A 21,197-nucleotide genomic window follows, 5' to 3' on the forward strand; every position below is an offset into this window, starting at 1 on the left:
GCTAAAGAGACACACACACTCACACTCGTGCACACACAAACACATACACATCTTATGCACATTACATTTCATCATTACACATTTAATTGTGTTTTTTACACATTTAGATTTGGTCTTATTAGTGAAAGGTGGTGCGAGCCACCCAGGCTGTGCTCCTGTTTCTCAGGCCCTTATGTTGCTATATTTTATACTGCATATCTATCAATCCTTGACAAAGGGAAGAAACATTTCCCATGTTATTTCATTATCTCAAGCATCTGTGGCATCTATATTCGTGGAACACAACCTCGGTTCCTATTCCCTGATGGCTCGTTCACGGTTGCTGGACATGCTTGTTGGCCACTGGTCAGGATGAGCAGTTGAATGGCACAGTGGCGACAGACATATCGTATCATTGTGACCTTGTCTCCCCATTTGGGTGGAGTGCTGTTGTTGGAATGCAAGGCTTCTCTCTAAATATTAGGTGCTTGGAGCGAGGATTTTCTATCTACGGAATCCCATCCTCTGCCTATTTCTTAGTGGCTGTTTGAAGTAAGGCTGATTGCAATTAACTTAGTGATTAAACGACCTTTAGAAATCTGCAGTTGACTGCTGCCATGCTATTAACATTCAGTGAGTACATCCAAAAGCGGACGAACAACTGGAGCAGTTTTACCAAAGGGCTGCCCAAAGCAAGGGACCCCAAGGGTCAAGCCAATATGTCAGATCTTTGAGTGCACTACTTTGTCATGGTCTGCATGCAGATGGACTGCTCATAATGGGCCTAATCTCAAGAGTGGTCAACTCACACAGCAATGTGCTACTTTCGGCGCATTATACACTGGCACCACTGCCTTGTTCATGCAGCCATTCAACTGGATCAGACAGTCAACCTGGCTTGTGCATGTAAATGGACTCTTCACATTTTACAGGCCGACCTTTGAGTGCAGCTATGCATCATAAGTGAAGGTGTATATAAGATATTTAATATAAAGTTAATAGGTTATTTAGTGATATTTAGTGAATGAATACTTAGAATTCCGTTTTTTCCAGCTAGCTGAGCCAAGTAGAAAACAATCAGGTAAATTACTCCATTAGTGCATTGTAATTTTCAAGGGATCTTACATTATGTGATGTCATTGGAATGCTCTGTCATTTCACTTGAGTATATTGAGTACCATGAGCGCTAACCTCTGGATTATCAGAGGAAAAGCCTAAATATATTTCCAACATTTCCAAGAATCTTGCTCAAACTATTAACTACAGTGAACAGTCTGGGGCACTATAATCTCCATGCATCATTTGGTGATGTTTTTAGTGGTCCTCTGTCTACTAAGGGTCTTCAAATCTGAGCAATGAATCGCTACATCTTTTTCTGACCATGCCACAGACATGCTATACTGATATGTTAGCAGTCAAAAAGATTCAGATATATGAGAAAACATAAACAGTCCTTATTGTTTCCCTGAAAATAATAATATAGATGCTTGTAAGCAGATATGTTGAGCTGTAACTCATGCGATGGTGAGGACACGGGATGTTTGCATCAGTGGCTGTGTCAAATAGTCAATGATTCAAACTTCCAGGCTTCGATTCTATCTCTTACCCACTGAGTGCTCTCTCTGAGACCTGCATACACACACTTGTATTGTATGATGAGTCAGGTTTCACACACACACACCAACACACAAACATGGTCTGAAAACTGCTACTGGCAGGGCCAGTAGTCTACGACACACTGTCATAACAACAGAATCTTGCCTGACACAATAAATAGCTGACACTTTGGTCTGACATGTTGCTGATTTTGGATTAATAACACTAAAGAAATCCAATGAGATCACAAGTGTGTCCTGAAACAATATTGACAAAACAACAGACCTATACTGCAAGTGACAAGATGTACTTGCTAAATTAAAATGATACCCTGCAGCACATGACACCTGCATCGAAACACTAAAAGAACAAACAGAATGATTTCCTGTCAGAGATGGTCACAGAATACATATGTATGTTGTCATGTGTATTCTTCGGCATTCCTTAAAAAAGCATTATGGATATTTGGTCTGAAGCTAGAAACCTTAAAGCCTGCAAAAGCCTTGCCCTGCTGACACTGATAAAAGCTTGCAAAGTGGCTTGCTAAATGACTTCTTTTGTTGACATGTCATGCCGCTGTGAAGGCTTTTCTCTCAAGTGTTTCGCAGACAACAGACACTGTGCGCATCTTGGAGAGATTATGGGATCCACAGGTATATTCATCTTTCCTTCACCGAATTCCATCAAAATGCATTTGAAGGAAAAATACCCCATAATGGCAATAACTAATTTCATTGTTACTTTATCCCTTGCTGTAGTGAGAAAATAGAATTTACTACATACTGCCATCTAGTGATATGCACATGTTGTTCCATTAAAACCTTAAGTGTCCAGACTGCTGTACAATGGTCAGATTTGGCTGGTATCTCAGCCCACTGATTGCATAACACCAAAAGTCATACATTCAGTATGTGAGTTCAAGGCTGGTTTGCGTTCAGTTCTCTCCACATTTTTCTACATTTTACACCATGAATGCTACTCTCATTTTCATACTAAAACCATGATACAAAAGTGGGAATAAAATTGATAAGAGATTAACAAGGCACTGACCGTTAAGCCACATGGGCTCCTTTAACTGGGATTCATGGGCTTTAGATCAGAGCGGATATCAGTGAATTCAAGAGCGATTGCACAAAATTTCCAGAGTTCAAGTTTGGTTAGTGAGCACAGGACACAGCTTTATGACACACATGTTTGAAATAAAATATTTTACTGCCCATCATAAACAAGCTGAGCCTCACGTTTGCAGATAAACGGCCGTGTTTGTGCTTTTTCCATTGCATGCAAATGAGAGGGTTTTCAGCCGAGGGATGAATGAGCTCATTGAGACCCCTCGGCACTTCAGGTCGACACATTTTCACAACTCCGTCAAACTCACATGGCACACTTTAACCTCTGCCTTCACAGCAGGACCTGTTTACTTAAGTCCCTGGATACAGTCAATGGTCTGGAGGAAGCATTGGTCCAGAACGAGGGAATACCTCTGAGGAGAAGGATGGAGAAAGGACTCATTCAAACCTGGAATGACAAATAGGTGAGGCTGTTTACGTACGCTATGTTTACACAAGTTTCTGTTTGGCCTGCTTGGTTATTGCAAGGCATTTTTGGAATAAATCCTCACCTTTCTGAGCAGCAAGGCAGCAGAAGACAATACTAATCTGTATGGTTAAAGTTTAATTTATATGGATCTGACAAAGTCCCTAATTACTCTGTCAATCAGAAGGTCAGTGAGAGACATCAATATTTGTGTTCTGGAATCCTCCATGCGAGCCAATTTACAAGCAACACGTGTAAAACAGTTCATGATATCCCTTACTCCGGGAATACATGCACACTCATGCATAAGGAATGAAGACTGCTTAAGCCCAGTGGACAGTGAAAGGGCAGGATTAAAATATATATTAATTCACTTAAATACACATACTTCTTTAGGCAACAACATTATTGAAATATCAGGCATGCTTTTGTAAACAAGTGTATTTTGTGCCCCAGAAGGCTCACTGGGAGATTGCATGGCTCAGCAGTGTAATTATAAAATGTAGCCTGGTGGATCTTAGTGCAGTTGTTCTTATGCCAAAGTTATAACATGGTCAACATTTACTTTCGTGATATTTCACTTAAGCAATAACAGAAAGGACTTACAGCAACCAACACAACCAGTAGCAAGAGAATACAGAACCAGATACCGAAAACTGTCTGGATAAAATGGACATATTAAAAAACACAATAAAACTATCCATTTATACACTAATTCTTGAACAGAATAACATTTTATATATTTTAGAAATCTTGGCTCCTGAAGTTAAGTTCAGATAACAACTAATTGCTATATAATAGTAATACACTATAAATGTATGGTTGTTAATACACATGAATCTAGAATTTAGCAAAAATACATTATTTGTTTACACATTCATTCATTCAACCCTTATTTTTTTCTCGGAGGGTCATTGAGGGAAGCCCTCATTTTCAATGAAGCCGAGATTACAGAAACAATGAAGTAACAAAATGTAAAAAGAGAGAGAAAAAAACTATAGGTCTAGGTCTATAAATAAAATAAAACAAAGTAAAATAAATAAATAATAAGATAACATACATTACATTATAGAGGAGGAAGGGGAAAAATACATAAAATGTACAATCCAAAGCGCTCCACACAAGACATTGACACATAAAGACAAACAATGCTGGACATCATAGTGGACTTGTGTTCAAACACGGTGTTGGTCTAATTTAGACATCCAAATGACACTGGGAAGCAAAGATGGATTCAAAAACATTTATTCAGCGTGACAACTGTTTACTCAATCAACCGCAAGAGGAAACTAGACTCCTCTTGAATGGATTTACCGTGTGTGCGCCAAATGGCTGCTGGTAGAAGTGCCATGCCACTGCCCCCTCCCTATACCCTCTCCGGCTCGTCACTTTGCGCTCTACACCGAGCCATTCCACATGGTCACCAGCCCTTGACATGTTAAACACAAGATGCTTTTTGAGTTCCTGGCGCATAAAGGCCTATTTTCCATCATATCCAAGACATCTTTGTGACATTTTTGTCTTGTGGTACTTTTCGCTCACCGGAGCCTAGGGGCTTGCCAGTGTCCCCCCAGGGGTTCTGGGAAGGAGAAATACTGCCGTATTTCAGGCTCTACACAGTGCCTCAGCCACAGGCTCAAATTAAGCGCAGTGGAGCAGCGCGGGAAGGGTGGAGTGGCGACTGCTGAAAGCCCCCGCTGCCAAGTCGGAAGAACATTTCTTGTGTAGGCGAGTATGAAAGAAGCGACCGATCCAGCTAGGCAGCGCGCGCAGGGGAACCCGGCTCCAGGCAGCTGGGGTGGCTCTGCTCATGTACTGGGTACATTTGCCAAGGCTCAGGGGGGGAGGTATGCGGGGGCCGAGTACAGAATTCTTTAGTTTTGCTGCATTTTAGGTCCACAGATAACCTGCTCTACAGCTGGTTCACAAGTCAGTGATGATTTCATCTCATCACTAGAGATTCAATGTGTATATACCTGCATGTGACAGTTTTTGAAAGGTGGTGGTGTGGGACTTGCTCTCATGTTATTACATGGCAGACTGCCAATATTTACCTTTGGACTGAATGAAATAGGTCTCACTGGTCGATTATGTCCATTTTAGAGCTGGTGTTTACATTAAAAACATTCATTTATTTACCACTTGGGTAGTTTCACAATCAGGGTCAGCGCTTTGTTTCTAAAATAAAATGTTCTTGAAATATCCCTATTTTTGTTTTTGTTTAATCAACATCAGTTGCAGGAGTAAATAAATTCATGGCAACTGGTCATTGACAATTCTTAGATATGTTTACTTCCAATGGTTGGCTATATATGTTGGAGTATACATCTAAAACAGGTGTAGTTTTTCGCCATCAGTATAAGGTTAAATACAAACTAGATGTACCGCAAAGCAGTACAAAATATGACTGCCGCTCAGTCCTTTGCATTTTTCCCTCTGCAAAAATAAATCACGCTTGTCAATTTGTCTCCATCTCCTACTCCATCCCCAACTTTTGTGTATGTAAATGAGTGTGTGCATGTGTGTTTTTGCTTTTGTGTATATGTGTGTTTCTCTGCATATGGAACAATGGGCTACATGCCCAACAAGTTTCGTGCATCCCGGTCTTTCAGTGTCCCGGGAATCGTTGAAACAATATGACTGAAGAAAAAAAACTCTTCGCTTCGCTGTGGTCATAATAAGTAGAAGGATGACTTAACATCATGTTGGTTGCATCATCATATTCTGTACTTTTTATTTATTTATATGTGTTGTCATATGATCTTTTCAAGTGGTGTTTTCAAATAAAACATACATTTGAGGATGAAAATGACTGACAACAAATGTTATCAACAAACTGTATTTTCACACTTTTATCCCAATTGTGTGCTGGTAAATTTAGACATTAACACTAACATACAACTAGATGTACCGCAGAGCAAAATACACAAATATATACAAAATATGGCCGCTGCCCAGTCCTGTACATTCTCTCTGCAAAAATAATTCATGCGTGTCAATTTGTCTCCATTGTCTACTCCATCCTAGCCTGGGAACTACACATTCATTTTCTCGTTTTTGAGACGTGGTTTACGAATTCCCAGAGCCGTTTATTGGGCACTACGAATGTCTATCAAATGCATCTGGACTGTACATAGCTCATAGCCGCTTCGGTGTGTCACATAGATGTCATAATCGTCTTGCTGTCCCCACTTCGTGGTTCCTTCGTTAAGGTGGAAATCGGGTTCATGGAATCCAGGCTGCCTAGCAGCGTGAATAAAATCACACACAAGGCAGCATGGGGAAACTCCATCCCCTACTCTTACAATTTTTGTGTATGCTTGTCTGTGCGTGACTGTGTGTGTGTACTTGCGTGTGTGCCTGTGTGTATGTGTGCGTGTGTGTGCGTGCCTGTATGTATGTGTGTTTATATGTGTGTTTGTCTGTCTGTGTGTGCGTGCCTGTATGTATGTGTGTTTATATGTGTGTTTGTGTGTGTCTGTGTGTGTGCATGCTTGTGTGTGTGTGTGTGTGTGAATGTGTGTGCCTGTGTGTGTATGCGTGCATGTGTGTGCGCGCGTGTGTGTTTATGTGTGTGTGTGTGGCAGGGATGCAAACACAAGTGTGGTGAAAAAAGAGTACCAGTAACATGACCGTAACACAAATACTAAACATTGACTGTGGAATCAGGTAGGTTACACAGTTTGCCCCCAAAAAAAAAAAAAAACTCCTGTCAATAGCTAGATGCTTTCGAATTTAACATGGTTGAAACTCTTGCAGTAGAAGTTTGCTTTACATGTGAATGCTATACACTTACAGTTTTTCTCGATTGCTTTTACCAGCTTAAGTAAACTAGAACCCACTTGGTCTTCATGACTACTTTCTTTACACAGCAGAAGTCATCTCTTGCGAGTGTGTTCACACATTTTCATTGGGTTCAAACATTTCTCAGGTTAACACAGGTGTCATTCAAAAGCCCCAAACTCTATTGGTTTTCCCGTGCTAAACAAAAGGAAAACATCTTTTCACAGGTGGTATAGATTCCTTGCATAAGTCTGAATCTCTGATACACCTGTGTGAAACTCCTTTGCACAGTTCTTCAATCAGCAATCATTCATTATGCATAAGAGATGTCTGTTCTGTGTTGCTATATACATGTATGGATCTAATGCGCATTTAGACAAAGTACTGTATTGCCTATTTGGTGAAGAAAACAGTACAAAAGGTGTTTACTGTAGGTCTATTTCGATGAAAAAGTTGTAGTTCAATACAATTTACTGTATCTTGCTAGGTATTTACTGTATGTCTTACATGTCAATGGCAGTTACATCTTGGGAGGAATGAATAAATTATTTTTTTATTCAGTAGGCTACATTTTGTCTTTTCACAGTTTTTTTCTGATACCAGAAAAATGAGAAAGTAATGGAACAGACATAGCAAAAATGCTCATTTTGAGAACTAGATTTTGCATTTTGTTGTCCAGTGTGTAATGATTGATTAAAGTGTTTTTTAATTGCCAACAAGTTGTAGTGTTTGATGGCAAGATTTGCTTTTGCTGCATGTTTTAAGTATTTTGAGAGAGTAACAGCCTTTTGCAAGCAAAATGTGTCATTTTGTTCTTTTGTGCTTTTGTTCAGACACAGGTGTTACCTGTTTTGAGAGCGTGATTTCAGAGTTGACACAGGTATCAAAACGATCGAGAAAAATTGTAATTCACCATTAGCTAGATTAGCGTGGTTCTATACGCAGTTGTGATCTAAATGCAGTGTTTTGTAGGCTATTCAAAGCATTTCACGTTCATCACTCAGTTGTGATTTAGGCCTATGTCTTGAGTGATCGCAGTCCCTTTAAATGTCTGGGACTTTAAATTACGTTTTAACTCCATGCTGTTTTTGTTGATGGACAGCGCAGTCTTTGATTCAGTTTTCCTACCGTTTAATAAACGACACACACAATTGTGTGGTTAAAGTAAGGAATTGTTTTCACTCATTTTCTTGCAATTCCCACATAACATTAGATACTAGGCCTAGGCTACATTAAAAACATTTTTTGTCGGTTACTGTCTATGACTAGTTCATACTTCGTTACTGATAGGCGGAATAATTTTATTATTGTACGGTTCTGGATTATCACAGTCAGATGGCAGCACCAGCGTCAGCTGAACGAAAGCTTACACACTAATCAAGTCCACAGTTGCGTGTTAAAACTTCCAGCTGAAGTAGCGGAGGTAAGATAGCGCGAACTGAGGAAGTTGCCTCCTAACGGAGTGAGTGAAGCCTATATTTTCTTAGCTGCTTAGAAAAGCTACCACTCCTTTGCTACATGATCAAATATCATCAGATATGATCAGATTTAGTGACAGAAACACCGGACATTAACCAGCAGGCCCATGAGAAACGTTGCTCTGGTTCCTCTGGTAGCCTGCGGTAGCTGACGTGAAAAAAGAGTCGCCGGAAAGCATCCCTGATAATCAGACCCCCTTTAAAAAAAAAAAAAAACCTCTTTGTACCCAAACTGACGTGAATAAAGCGGGAGGCGCCGAAAAACACGCTGTTTGCATCCCTGGTGTGTGTGTGAGACAGTCCTGCCTTGTAGCTCCTCTCCTCATCAGTCTCTACCAGCAACCCTGCGCTCAACACCATCATCTACAGGCCGATGGGTGTACAGCCTCTAAATGTACACATACATTCATTTATTTAAATTTAAGTGTACATTTGAAATTCCATGAAACTTGGCATACCCCCAAATGTCAGGTTAATCACATGACATTTGGTACAGTTCAGAACATCTCAACTGAAGATACGAGCGATTAAAGCAGTATAATACTGCATTTTCTTTTCATATTTTCTTCATATATCTATGTGAAAAGTTCTCTCATTCTCTCTCTGTATATGTGTGTGTGTGTGTTTGTGTGTGTGGTTGTGAATGTGTACAACGCATGCTTTCAACTTGCAGTTCATTGACAATCTTATGCACCTGACTTCCAGGTTTTTCCTTTTTTTTAATGTTTTTGATTTTCAAAAAAGCCCATGACATTCTCTCCTGGCCTGACAGCCATGGAAGTCCCTGACATGACAGCCTGGCCCCTGCAAACTATCTCAATGACATTTCCCTCTCTGACATTTCCAGTCTAATCTTGCCTGTGTAGCAGACCCATTGTTTTTTAATCACAATCTCTGCACAGGGACAGAGAGGATGCTTATTGTGTTAATTAAGTTCATGTAATCAGGCATGAAGAGAGATACCATACATCATTACTGACACTGTCCTGTGGTGAGGCTCTGCTCTGCCTCTTCAGAGGGCCTACCACTGGGAGGGACTGCTGCAGCATTTCGCTAGCCTTCGTGGCTTGTGTCTTGCTTGTGCTGTCGCAGGGCCTGCAGAAACACCTGCTTGACTTGGCTCATCATGTTGTTGTAGAGCTGCAGGTCGTCCTGTTTGGCCTGCAGAGTGCTCTTGAGCGTGGCTCTCATGGACTCCATCTCCTCCAGCTGAGTGGCCAGCCTGCAGGCCCACACAAAAGCATGTCACTTACTAACTCACTCACAGCATGGCCGCAGCTCAAACATGTCCGTCTGGGTGAGGACAACTAACTGGACTCAAATGTTGGAATATACCAGATTCATCTGACCATTTCATTTTAACCTATGGTTTTAACTGGTCTGATTCTTAAGTACCTATTGCAAAGGACTTTGCCCTAAAAATAATAAAAATAATAATACCGGTAATAATGATAAAAAAAAAGGGAATTTCACAAGCATTTCTGAAAAGTTTTACGACTGATAAAAGTCTGTGTGCAAACGTGATTGACACAACATGAGATTGTATTCATTTTGCATTCATTGTCCAACAATTTTGCATTGAATATAGGGCAAAGACGTTAAGCCTCGTATAAATACACCCAATATTAGTTACAATCTTTAAATAAATGTGTGTTCGCTGTTTATGTTGCGTTGTTTTTAACACATCTCTATGCCCAGAAAAGGACAACACAGTTTGTGTTGTTTACAACACATTCGTTTTAAGAGTGTATGAAAAATGGTTTTGGATTTCCCCAACCCTTCCTTCCAGTAAACGCTACATCTTAACTATATTTTGGTTGCAGCAATGCCTTATTGGAGTCTATGATTTTCTTGGCAGTTAATGCGCATCTCAAATATGTATTTTCTGTCGTGGGTATTTTGGAATATCAGTTCTACCTGTATGTTCTAACAGATGTATAGGCTTCACAGACTTCAGAAGGCACTTACGATCATTTGGTTGCTCTGGTTATCTTCCGCGTACTTACACTGCAATCACTTTAATTAGGTGTTATCCACAGGGTTTACAATTTATTTATGACATGGTGGTTAGGGCTTAGAACAGGAGCATTCCCCTCTTTGGACACTAGTGCTGGGTAATCTAGAGGGTAATCTCCCTCTGTCAAACCATTCACACATTGTTGTTGTGGTATTAACTATTACCTAATAACTATGGTCTCCTCTGCAGTGTAGCTTGAAAGTTATTCCTCACTGTTGTAAGCTGCTTTAGATAAAAGTGTCTGCTAAATGAATGAAAGTCCACAAAGTCTAATGCTGGAATGGAGAATCGTTCCCCGCCACAGCCACATCTAACGAGAACATCTGTAGACTCATGTGTGCTAATCAAATTAAAAGACTTAGAGGAGCTATTTTATCCTAAGCCAAAGTTTTTGTAATATATTGATCCAGCTGTAAATCAAATAGTAGCAGAATGCCATTCCAGAATTGAAAGAAACCAATTAGGCATCAAAGAGAACAGTTAATTACATGGCAAAGGTGCAACCACATCCCATTTTAGCAAGTAATTAGTAAGTGACAGCCTGCAGACAGCAACAGCTACAAAACAACATGGTCATTTCCAGGAGTGAGTAGCACTGGTTATAATGAAATCTAGATTCAATTGGAGTTACCCATGATACCAACTAATCCTGCTCCAACATGCTCAGTGCAGAAAATACATATTTTAGATGCATATTTACTGCCAAAACAAAATAATAAATATTCCAATCTCCATACTCCATTTCCCTAAACCAGGGGTTCCCAAACTTTTCCACGACAAGGCCCCCCAAATACCACTAGGTTCTGGCCAAGGACCCCCTTGATGTGTTATTAAACCCATCAACAATACTACGGCAAATGTAAAAATACATTAAGCTAATCCTAATAATTATTTTAGCCACAAGCACTTCGCGATGGAGCACACAGTGTGTAAAAATTGCATTTGGGGCTTTCTGCTATATGAGAGCTATCACTTTACTATTATTCCCAGTCATTATCATAAAAAATATAATGTTCAGATATGCGACAAATTATTCTAATGGCATTGTATAACAACCCTCATAGTAATAGGTATATTTTACATTTTTCAAATGTATTTATTTGTTTCTTTTATTTTTCCTTCCAACTTGCTTGAGGCCCCCCTGGCACCCGCTCGCGGCCCCCACTTTGAAAACCACTGCCCTAAACTAAAGAACCCCTTACTGAAGAATTTCTAATGTTACAGTAGCTTTCTCAAGCTCTTCTCACAGTCATTTTAAAAAGCATGGATAAGAAGCCCACTTCACTTAAAGTTTCACTTCCAGTTCACTTAAAGTCTGTAAATCTGCAAATAAATGTAAAACATAGCAGAGATACTAAATTGACCAGGATTAAAAGCTCATTCTCCCATGTGAATCATAAACTTCTTTCTTTCCAACATTCAGCCAGGCTGACATCCAGTCATTGTTTTTTTCAGCCTGCGGTTCCAACAGACATGTGTAATTAAAGACAGCTAGGGTGACGTACTGTATGGTTAGCTCATTGACTTGGACCTCCTGGCTGAAGTTTGCAGCACTTCTGGGGGAGTGGTTGTCTTGTCTGTCTGGTAGGCCTATACTGCTTGAGGAAAGACCTGGGTCAAGACAAGGACATCAGACACATTTTCATTATAAAACTCTTGTATGAGTTAATAAAGTAATTGAATAGTAATACAAGCTTTATTAACTGGCATACACATCTATGTGGGAGACTGCCCGATTACTAGAAACATAAAAGGGAGGATATACAAATTATTATTTGAGATGAGTGTACAGGATATCAGTGGCATTACAAAAGAGCAGAAACTCAATTTATGACATATAAACATAAAAGGCAAATTACATCACGGTGGATTCCAGGGTATAGCTCTAACAAGGCCGAATGAACCCACCCACACAGACACACAGACACACATCTACATACAAACACACACACACACAAACACACATTCTGCAGCACAGCCTTGACAGAACTCCTCCAGTCCCAGTGCCATCACTCACTGTTGCGGCCCTTGCTGGGGGTCTTCTGCTGGCTGGCGGCGCTTCTCCCCAGATCAAGGAGCCGGCTCTTCTCCAGCTGCTGCTCCAGGAGCACGGCCCGCCGGCGCTCCTCACGGAGCTTCTGCTCCACCTCCGCACACCTCTGCGTCACCTCCTCCTCTCTGGCACCGGAGAGAGAGAGCGCTGAGCCCCTGCCCACACATCGCTGCCATGCCCACAGCAGTTTCACTATCTCCTCATGTGCCACCCACGCCTTTCCTACCTGTTCTGCTGCACCTTGGCGAGCTCCAAAAGCCTGTCTCTTTCCACACCAGCCGCTTGGCTGAGTGCCTTGTATTCTGTACACTGGGCCTGTAAGGATCTGATCCTGGAAGAGCAGTCGGGACAGTGGTTGGGAGCTTGTGATTCTCTTAGGAGAAAGAAAATCAAATTAACGCAGAATGACATTAGAGTGTGGAACTAAAGTCATTTAAAGCCAACACAAGTCAATGTCAATGCCAATGTCACCTACTGATCCTGACTGAGCTTCTGCTTAATTGCTTGAGTTTTGTTCCTTGGCCTTATGTGACTGCTGTGACTGACTCCTCCAAAGAGAAGCCCTGCAGGACACTGAAGTCTCCTTCCTGTCAGCTCTGCTCAGTGTCATGGCCGTCTCGACTTGATCTTAGTCTGTCCTTTACTGGACATTGGCGATTTATTTGACAGCAAGACTTGTATTGTAGAGCACTACTGCAAAACACGATTCTGCGTTTGAAACCTTAGGGACTGTATGATGTGGCTATTCATTCTCGAAGATTGTCGATGATGCAGTAGTTGCTTTCAGTTCTGAAACTTTGTTCTGCTCTCAGAGTTCTCAAAATAGCATGGCATATCAACTTCTTTGTTGTTGCAGGGAAATTAAAAATGAGCAAAATAGTGCAAATTAAAAATAAAGAGTTATCAAAGTCTGTCAGAAAAGGTTTTTCATCATTTTTGTATGACCTGAGGCCCCTGAACAGCATTTATTTGAAACATGGTGCTTGCTGGACGATTAGAGTAATAGTGGAGCCCATGGATATTATTGAAATGAAATGTCCATTAATATCAAAACGGTCTGTGTCTATGAATGTGAATTGAGAGAAAGTGGAATAGAACATTATGTCCAATATTCCAATATATGGTTTAATGTTCTGCATTATACCCAATATTCTAATATGTGGTTTAATGTTCTGCATTTCTCATTAGTAGGTCACTTTGATACTAAAAGTATGATTCTATGTAATGACTGTATGATATCTGTACTGTCCCTGTGTATATCTGTGTGTGTCTGTATTTAGAGATAAGCAGGAATATTATGACTTTGCAGTGTTTCACTGTTCTGCATGGCTGCGTCAGTAGCTATCTGTTCCGGATTGCCAGGTTGCCACTAATCAGAGTCTGATTCAGTGTAGTCCACGTGAGATGGGATGACCAACGCCATCTCCCGTCAGCCTGGAAGGATACTTAAACCCTAACTATTTCCTTGTCTAGTTAGAGCAGCTGATGGATCTTTAGGTGAAGTCATGCTGTCTCTCCCTTGATGCGCATCATTGTAAATAAACTCTGTTCCTGATTTTTCATACTATTGGTCTGACTGGGTCTCTATTAAATCTATGGTATCAAAATTACCATCAGAATGAACAAAATACAGAGTCTGTCATACGCTTTTACTATTACCATTAACATTGTACCATTTACTTGTTGAGTGACACTTCACTTGTATGGCATACAAAGTGTGGAAGGGAATAACTGCAACATTGTCACTAACCTCATGTCAGCACTGCCACCTGTTGGTAGACTAGCAGCAGATTCAACCAGTTTATGCCCAAGTGTGGAGAAAGAGCTGCAGAAGTACAAACATTAGGGGAAAAGGCTACTTTAAACACGGAATCTGAAACACCATGTCATTGATGCAACTCTATTTTCCAGGCTTTTGAACACAATTTCAGCTGATCTGTACTACTGATGTTAGTGCCGTAGAGACTGAACAACCTTATCTCAATCACACCTATAAACTCACACTTTTTACACTCTTGACAACTGAGGAGGTAAGATAGTTTGAAGCACTTTCAAACCTGCTGTCAAGGTCTGTGTAACAACAACTTGTACTTCTCAAGTGAATCCACTCACATACCGTGCTGACGTTGATCTGTGAACACCCTCTCCTCTTGATGAAACAGCAGCCTTTAGCTCTGAATTCACGTCTCCTTTCTGCTACACAATGAGGAAAAAAGGCTTTTAGCTTTGTCACTGTCTCTGCTAGGTGTACTGTAGGACAAAATATTGATTTTGCAATATATTGAATAACTTCTTTCTGCGATACGTTGGTGCTAAATATAGATATTTTTTACTACCATTTTGACTTACCATTCATTCTGACACTTTGTTATTACTGAGGATACTCCTCTACACAGTCACCCTGTCAATACATCATTCCATCTTTTTGCCCTCTTCTTCCTCATTTACACAGATATTGTGATATATCATAAATCTTTTGGAATGCCTTGTAAAATTGCTGATAATATCATTATTATTTGTGTTTCAGTATCGATTGACATAATTACACTGTGATTCCTACCCCTAGTATCTGATGTTTCATGCCCACAAAACAAATAAATAATGATAATAATAATAATAATAACACAAATCTGTGATGACATGAACATGATATTGTCTCAATTGTATGGTCAGTATGGAGGAAAAAACATTGCGATGGTTATTTATGGCTAGTATTGGAGTGGGGGGGTCCGGGAGTATGGAAGATCTGAACATGACATGCTCTCACCTTTAGGGCCAGTTTCCGGATCTCCAGCTCCAGCTCCTTGACTTTGGTCTCCCTCTCAGCGACCATATGCTGCAGCTGCTGCACCAGGGAGCCGTGTCTCTGGGCCTCAGTGTGCAGCTGCTTCCCCAGGCTCTGCTGGGCCTCCGCGTGCTGCTCATCCTGCTGGCTCAGGCGGCCCAGCACCGCCTGCAGATGTGCCTGCTGCTTCTGTCAGGGGGGAGATAGAGAGAAAGAGAGGGAAAGAGAGAGAGAGAGAGAGAGAGAGAGAGAGAGAGAGAGAGAGAGAGAGAGAGAGAGAGAGAGAGGGAAGGGGTTGTTGGATCTTAATCAAGACATATCTTCAATCACGGAGTCTAATTTAAAGTGTTTAAAGTGTGGATTTCTTCCTCTCCCAAAAAATCTGCCTTGATTGCAGGACAGTGCAATCATTTGAATGGTCCATGATCATACCGTGCAAAATGTGCTATGAATGTCTTTGATGGGTAAAATGAGAAAATATACCCTTTGAGAGCCATAGGCTTTCAAAAGCATTGCTTGTCTCTAAAATAAACCTACACAGCACAGACGTCTGGCAGCACACATTCCACAAAATCACTACGGCGTACCCAATTCTCGCCATAGTTTCTTACCAATAATGCATCCACTAGTTCATCGTCGTGTTTTCCTTTTTCCACCAGGGTGGAGATCTGGTTTTTGAGCGTCTTCACCTCCACGCTGAGTACACGGTTTCTGGCTCTCGAGGCCTCCAGCTTCTTCTTCACGTCATCTTGGTCTCGGAGAAGCACTGCGTAGTCCTCAGTGATTCGCTGCCAAGACCACATGTAACAAACAGCTGGAACACATTGACCCATTTGATGGTACAACTATTTTTTGTACTTATTTCAACATTTATTTTGAGCCAAGCCAACAAATAGATCAACCACTGGATTGCTGCTCCTCAACTTGACTCTTTTACATATTTTTCTTTTTGTTTCAAGCATGAGATAATAATTTGTATGGCTTCATGCTTCACCATTAAACACTGTCCAAACCTACACTCTTTCATTACAATTTCCGCTCTCTTACATTTTGCAAGAGAGCAAATCGCAAATCACAGCTGTACCTCCAACGTTTCCTTTCTCTCTTTCTCCATGGAGCGGATGTGGCTGAAGTTTTTCTCTAGCACCCCCTGGTGGCCCCTGAGGCCCAACATCTCCTCCTCCAGGGTCAGGGTTCCCAACTGCTTCCTCAGGCCCAGTTGCTGCTCCAGATCCCGTACCTACCAGGTCAGTTAGAGTTACACATCTCATTTACTCCAATCACACGTCTGCGGTTTGTACGCCAGTGTGGTGATGCACATTTATTGTGAGTGTGTGTGTGTGTGTGTAGGGGGGTATAAAAGTGTGGCAATAGAAGACACCTGCTAGTCCATGGTTCTTTCTTGTGCGTCAGTGATACAAAATACTGGAAAAAACATATACATTTGACACTGAATCCGTCAAGTACAGACTAGCACAGACTTACTTTGTTTTGCAAGGCCAGTATCTGTTGAGCACGTCCTCTCCAGCTACTTTGGCTGCTAAGCAACTGCTGGATGTTCACATCTTCACCCACCTCACTGCTTAAAACCTGCACTTCCAGGAGAGAATGACAGAAAACGCCGACCTTCACAGTTTGATGCACAGTGCATCGCACACACCTTTTTAATGCAGGTACCACTACTAGTGGTCACTACCACTAGTAGTGAGTATAATTAAAATGTAGAAAAGCATACTTCACATTACTGGCCAGGAATTATGTTCATGAATGAAAGTCTATTTATTGACAAAACCTTGTACAGTACATGTGATGAATGCATCTTGCCACACAGACTGAAATTAATACAGTATTCACACCTGTATCCAGTAGTGGCTCCAATACCCACTTGGCTAAAATGTGAATGGATGGAGTGGTCTGGTACAATAGCACAACTCAATTGTGTTCCAAATTAACATATCATTTAAGTTGTGACTTCAAAAGATTAAAAACACAAACCTTTTGGGCTACTTTCAGATCTTGTTTGGCAGCTTGGATCTGATTTCGATATTCAGTCATTTTCAACTGGGCAGCTGACAGCTTGTCTTGTAAAGACCTCACTATTGGGTTGGCCTATTTGGACAGAAATTTACATAAAAAGTATACAGTATATGAACAAAATTCTGGGTACACATTTATTCAGACTGATGTTTTTCAGGCTACACATTTATTCAGCATCATTTAGTGTCAAATGCATTACCTCTTGGGCGTCCTCTGTAGTTCTTGACATATTACTTTTATTTGTCTTGATCTGAGGTACATTTACAGTTGTAGCCTGCAACTGTATGGGGGTGGGGGTTATCATGGTACTGTAAATGACTTGAGTTCTTGCTAGGTATTCCTTATAACAAATTATGGAATATATAAAATGGCAGTATATTCTCGATTTTTCTCATAGATCTCCATTTCTCGAGGTCACGAGTACTGAGGATTAGGAAATAAAATCGGTGCTACCTGCTAGCTCGAGTTGCTGCAGCCAGCCAAAAATCATGCCCCCCTGGCAGTTGGCTGCAGCAACTCGAACTAGGTAGCACCAATTTATTTATTTATTTATGTCATTTATTTCGTATCGACAGTACTCGATGACCTAGAGAAACAGAGATGTAGGCTATGTAAAAAAAAAGCCAGAACTCTCCTTTAAGATAGATAACTACAGTCACCTCCTTCTCCAGCTCCTTGACTCGGTTATTGATTTGCTTTGCCTTTGCTTTTTCTCGCTCAATTTCAACTGTAAGTGCTCTGTTTTTTTTTGACAGCTCCACAATCTTGGTAGCCGCAGCATCACCAGCCAAACCAGACGTACCTGCAGGTGATGGACATTACAGACAAACCACACATCTTCATGAGGTATTTGGCAACACTAATCTAAACCTGTGATCAATTATAATAAGGCACTGTTTGTGAAAACATTGTAACCTAAAGTGCAACATGCCAATCCTACCTGCCAGTGCAAGCCTCTCTTCCTCCCTCTTTTTTCTTAGGTGCTGTATTTCAAAGTCTTTTTCATTTAATAATTTGTGTAGTCTTCCATTTTCGTCTTTGAACTCTCTCAGCTGGTTCTGCATTAGTTCATTTTCATTCTGCAGTAGTCTGTGAGAGTTTCCCAAAATGAAATTAGGCTAGTATTTACATTAAGGTATTAACCCTTAACTTCTAGTAGGCCTAGGCTATATGTTTAAACTGATTATATTTATACAAATATTAAATTAAACATTTGAATTCTGTTAACATCTGAGTTTGAAGGACATTATGAGTAGCATTCAGACATGAACAGCAAGTCAGACATGGACATTCTAAGTCAGCTTCTTAATTTTGAGATGCGGGGCTAAAGAAAGCCTAACAAGTTAACAAAGAAAACCAAGCCTTTCGGGAGAGGTTCGAAAATTCTAAATGTACTATTTCAACAACCTTATGTCAATGTCGTTATTTTGATCCGTGCCCAGTCCTGTCAGACTTAGTTCCTCCTGGTTTTGCAAAGTCTCTGCTGTTATACTGTCCGTATCCTTCCTCTTCCTCTCAAGCCTTCGCTGGAGTCGTCTCTCTTGCTGGTCCTGCAGTGCTTGGAACTGCAGCCTCAGGTGCTCCTTAATTTCATCGTGGTCACCCTCCATCGGCCGTTAACGTTACTGATCCAGCTCAATGATGTAATTAAAAAAATTAATTTAATTTTTGAGCAGGTAAGTGACACATCCCAGTGACAGACGATAAAAGTTGCTGTTAGCATACAACTTAGGTTAGCAACTGGCAAGCTACAGTGAAGATAAAAAAAACAATAAACGTTAACTTTAACGTTAATGCTTATAGCGAGTTCTAGACCGAGCATGACATGTACACACTATACAAAAATGCCTCGACCTTTCCACAGAATATCCCAAACCAAACAGCTCGCATAGTTATATTAGGATATTACCAACAACACACCACTTTCAGCTGGCTTTGTTTTTGACTTATCACCCCAAGAGACGTCGTATCCATGACAGCAAACTCTCACTGACAGTGTCCCCCTGCTGGAGCTTTGCAAGCCAGGCAGGCTGGAGACCTCTGTTGGACTGATCTGAAATTCTGCCCAACACATTTGTCCGTTAATCAGGCTATATGTTTTATGAGTGTTTTAATGACATTTAAGGCGACTAGAATAAATTAATAGGTAAATAAAACTGTAAGTGAACTCTAGGCCTGTGGCACTCACCCCAACCCTCTGTTTTGCAAGTGAGCAAGAGATTGGACCTGTTCCAGTCAATAGAACACATGGTATGGATCTAACAAGGATTTTTTAAAGGATAGACCACAGCATGTCATAGTAAAATGTAATGTTTTAAATCCAACATTATAGTAACTGAGATGAAATCCCACAGGGCTGCTTGTCACTTGGCTATCCTCTTCTCCCTATATGCAGAAATGAAATCACCTGCAAGGACTATCACTTTTTAAATATACTTATGACATGACATCAGTACCCTACCTGATAGACAAGCACTCCCTGAGGTGTGAATGATGCCATGGGGGCAGCCGTGGCCTACTGGTTAGCGCTTTGCTAACTGGAGGGTTGCCCCGGTTCGAACCCCGACCAGTAGGCACGGCTGAAGTGCCCTTGAGCAAGGCACCTAACCCCTCACTGCTCCCCGAGCGCTGCTGTTGTTGCAGGCAGCTCACTTTATTATTAAGTTAAGATTAGTGTGTGCTTCACCTCACTGTGTGTTTACTGTGTGCTGAGTGTGTTTCACTAATTCACAAATTGGGATATTTGCAGAGACCAAATTTCCCTCACGGGATCAAAAGAGTATATATACTTATAATACTAACCAAATGTAAAATAGGGTAGGCCATGGGGGCAGTCGTGGCCTACTGTGTAGTGCTTCGGGCTTGTAATGAAAGGGTTGCCGGTTCGATCCCCGACCCAGTAGGAAAAATGTGGGCGTGGGAAGTGGATGAGCAATGCTCTCCTATGCCCACATCCATGGCACTTGAGCAAGGCACCTAACCTCACTGCTCCCTGAACGCCGCTGTAGCAGGCAGCTCATTGCTCCGGGTTAGTGTGTTTCACCTCACTGTGTGCTGTGTGTGTTTCACAAACTAATGCAGATAAATGGATAAATGCAGAGACCAAAGTTCCCTCACTGGATCAAAAGAGTATACTTATACCCTATCATCCCAGGCAAGGATATTTATAATTATTATACAGTAGGCCTAGAACCAAACGTTGCAGCCTGTTTGCATTAGAGTGTAGGAGGTACTTTGAAACAGTATGGTTAAGATTTGAGACCATCCCCACTGAATCCAGAGTATGTTTCACTTTCTGCATCAACCAAAATAAACATCCTTTTCCTTACCTAAGGCCCGTTTCACACCGGGAACGTGGCGTGAACGCCGTGTCTCTGCGTGGCGGGTGCGTGGAGTTTTCTATGTCTTTGCTTACCAGAAGCGTGTCTGATGCGGTGCTGCGGCGGCCTTTCTGCTAATTAAAATGTCACTTTTTCTCACTGTTTTGAATCGAAACGCTGTGTGGCGTGAAAAATAGGCGTGAGTCCTATTCCTAGCATGCACGTGTTTTCGGCACGGCTCAAGCTGCGCCTGAGATGTGCGTCACACAGGCGGTGTGCAAGGTCTAACCTGTTAACATGGGAGCCGAAATAAAAACGGACACGCTCACGCCACGCACCTGGTGTGAAACAGGCCTCATGCCTAATGCCTATTTTTCACGCCACAGGCAAGCGTGTTGAAAGTGTTTCCATTCAAAACTTTTAAGAAATTTAATTTAAGAAAAAAAATGTGAGAAAAAGAGACATTTTAATTGGCCGCTGCAGCATAGCATCAGACACGCTTCTGGTAAGCAGACATAGAAAACGCCACAAAGCTGCCATGCGATGTCCACTTGCGGTGTGATTAGGTCCTACACTTTATTTGGTTTATGTTCCGCTCATCCTGCAATTTTCA

At 41.2% G+C, this 21,197-nt stretch overlaps 1 protein-coding gene across 5 annotated transcripts; it reads right to left on the reverse strand.

Moving 5' to 3' along the window:
* Positions 1–8,598: 8,598 nt before the first annotated feature.
* Positions 8,599–19,836, reverse strand: ccdc13 (coiled-coil domain containing 13). Of its 5 annotated transcripts, none has more exons than XM_048240591.1 (16): positions 19,185–19,836; positions 18,672–18,898; positions 18,205–18,353; positions 17,924–18,066; positions 17,464–17,544; positions 17,223–17,336; positions 16,713–16,817; positions 16,312–16,467; positions 15,839–16,015; positions 15,210–15,416; positions 14,559–14,638; positions 14,193–14,267; positions 12,669–12,815; positions 12,407–12,567; positions 11,895–12,000; positions 8,599–9,594 (listed from the first exon to the last, which is right to left on the reverse strand). In XM_048240591.1, exons 2-16 carry the CDS (start codon positions 18,872–18,874, stop codon positions 9,426–9,428), a joined length of 2,073 nt encoding a protein of 690 aa, XP_048096548.1. In that variant the 5' UTR covers positions 18,875–18,898; positions 19,185–19,836; the 3' UTR covers positions 8,599–9,425. The 5 variants fall into 5 exon arrangements, with proteins under 5 accessions (XP_048096548.1, XP_048096555.1, XP_048096560.1 ...); XM_048240598.1 differs by having other exon boundaries at positions 19,174–19,836; XM_048240603.1 differs by having other exon boundaries at positions 14,559–14,635; positions 18,672–19,836.
* Between the last annotated feature and the right edge of the window lie 1,361 nt (positions 19,837–21,197).

Source organism: Alosa alosa, chromosome 1, assembly GCF_017589495.1.
Source record: "Alosa alosa isolate M-15738 ecotype Scorff River chromosome 1, AALO_Geno_1.1, whole genome shotgun sequence".
Lineage (NCBI taxonomy): Eukaryota > Metazoa > Chordata > Actinopteri > Clupeiformes > Clupeidae > Alosa > Alosa alosa.

What these genes read in the sequence shown, in the direction of transcription:
- ccdc13 (XM_048240591.1), bottom strand. Translation starts at nt 18,874, where the DNA reads ATGGAGGGTGACCACGATGAAATTAAGGAGCACCTGAGGCTGCAGTTC. An exon ending in TACTGGCCTTGCAAAACAAA is followed by an intron (nt 16,468 to 16,712) that starts GTAAGTCTGTGC and finishes CTGACCTGGTAG; the next exon opens with GTACGGGATCTGGAGCAGCA. An exon ending in AACTAGTGGATGCATTATTG is followed by an intron (nt 15,417 to 15,838) that starts GTAAGAAACTAT and finishes CCCCCCTGACAG; the next exon opens with AAGCAGCAGGCACATCTGCA.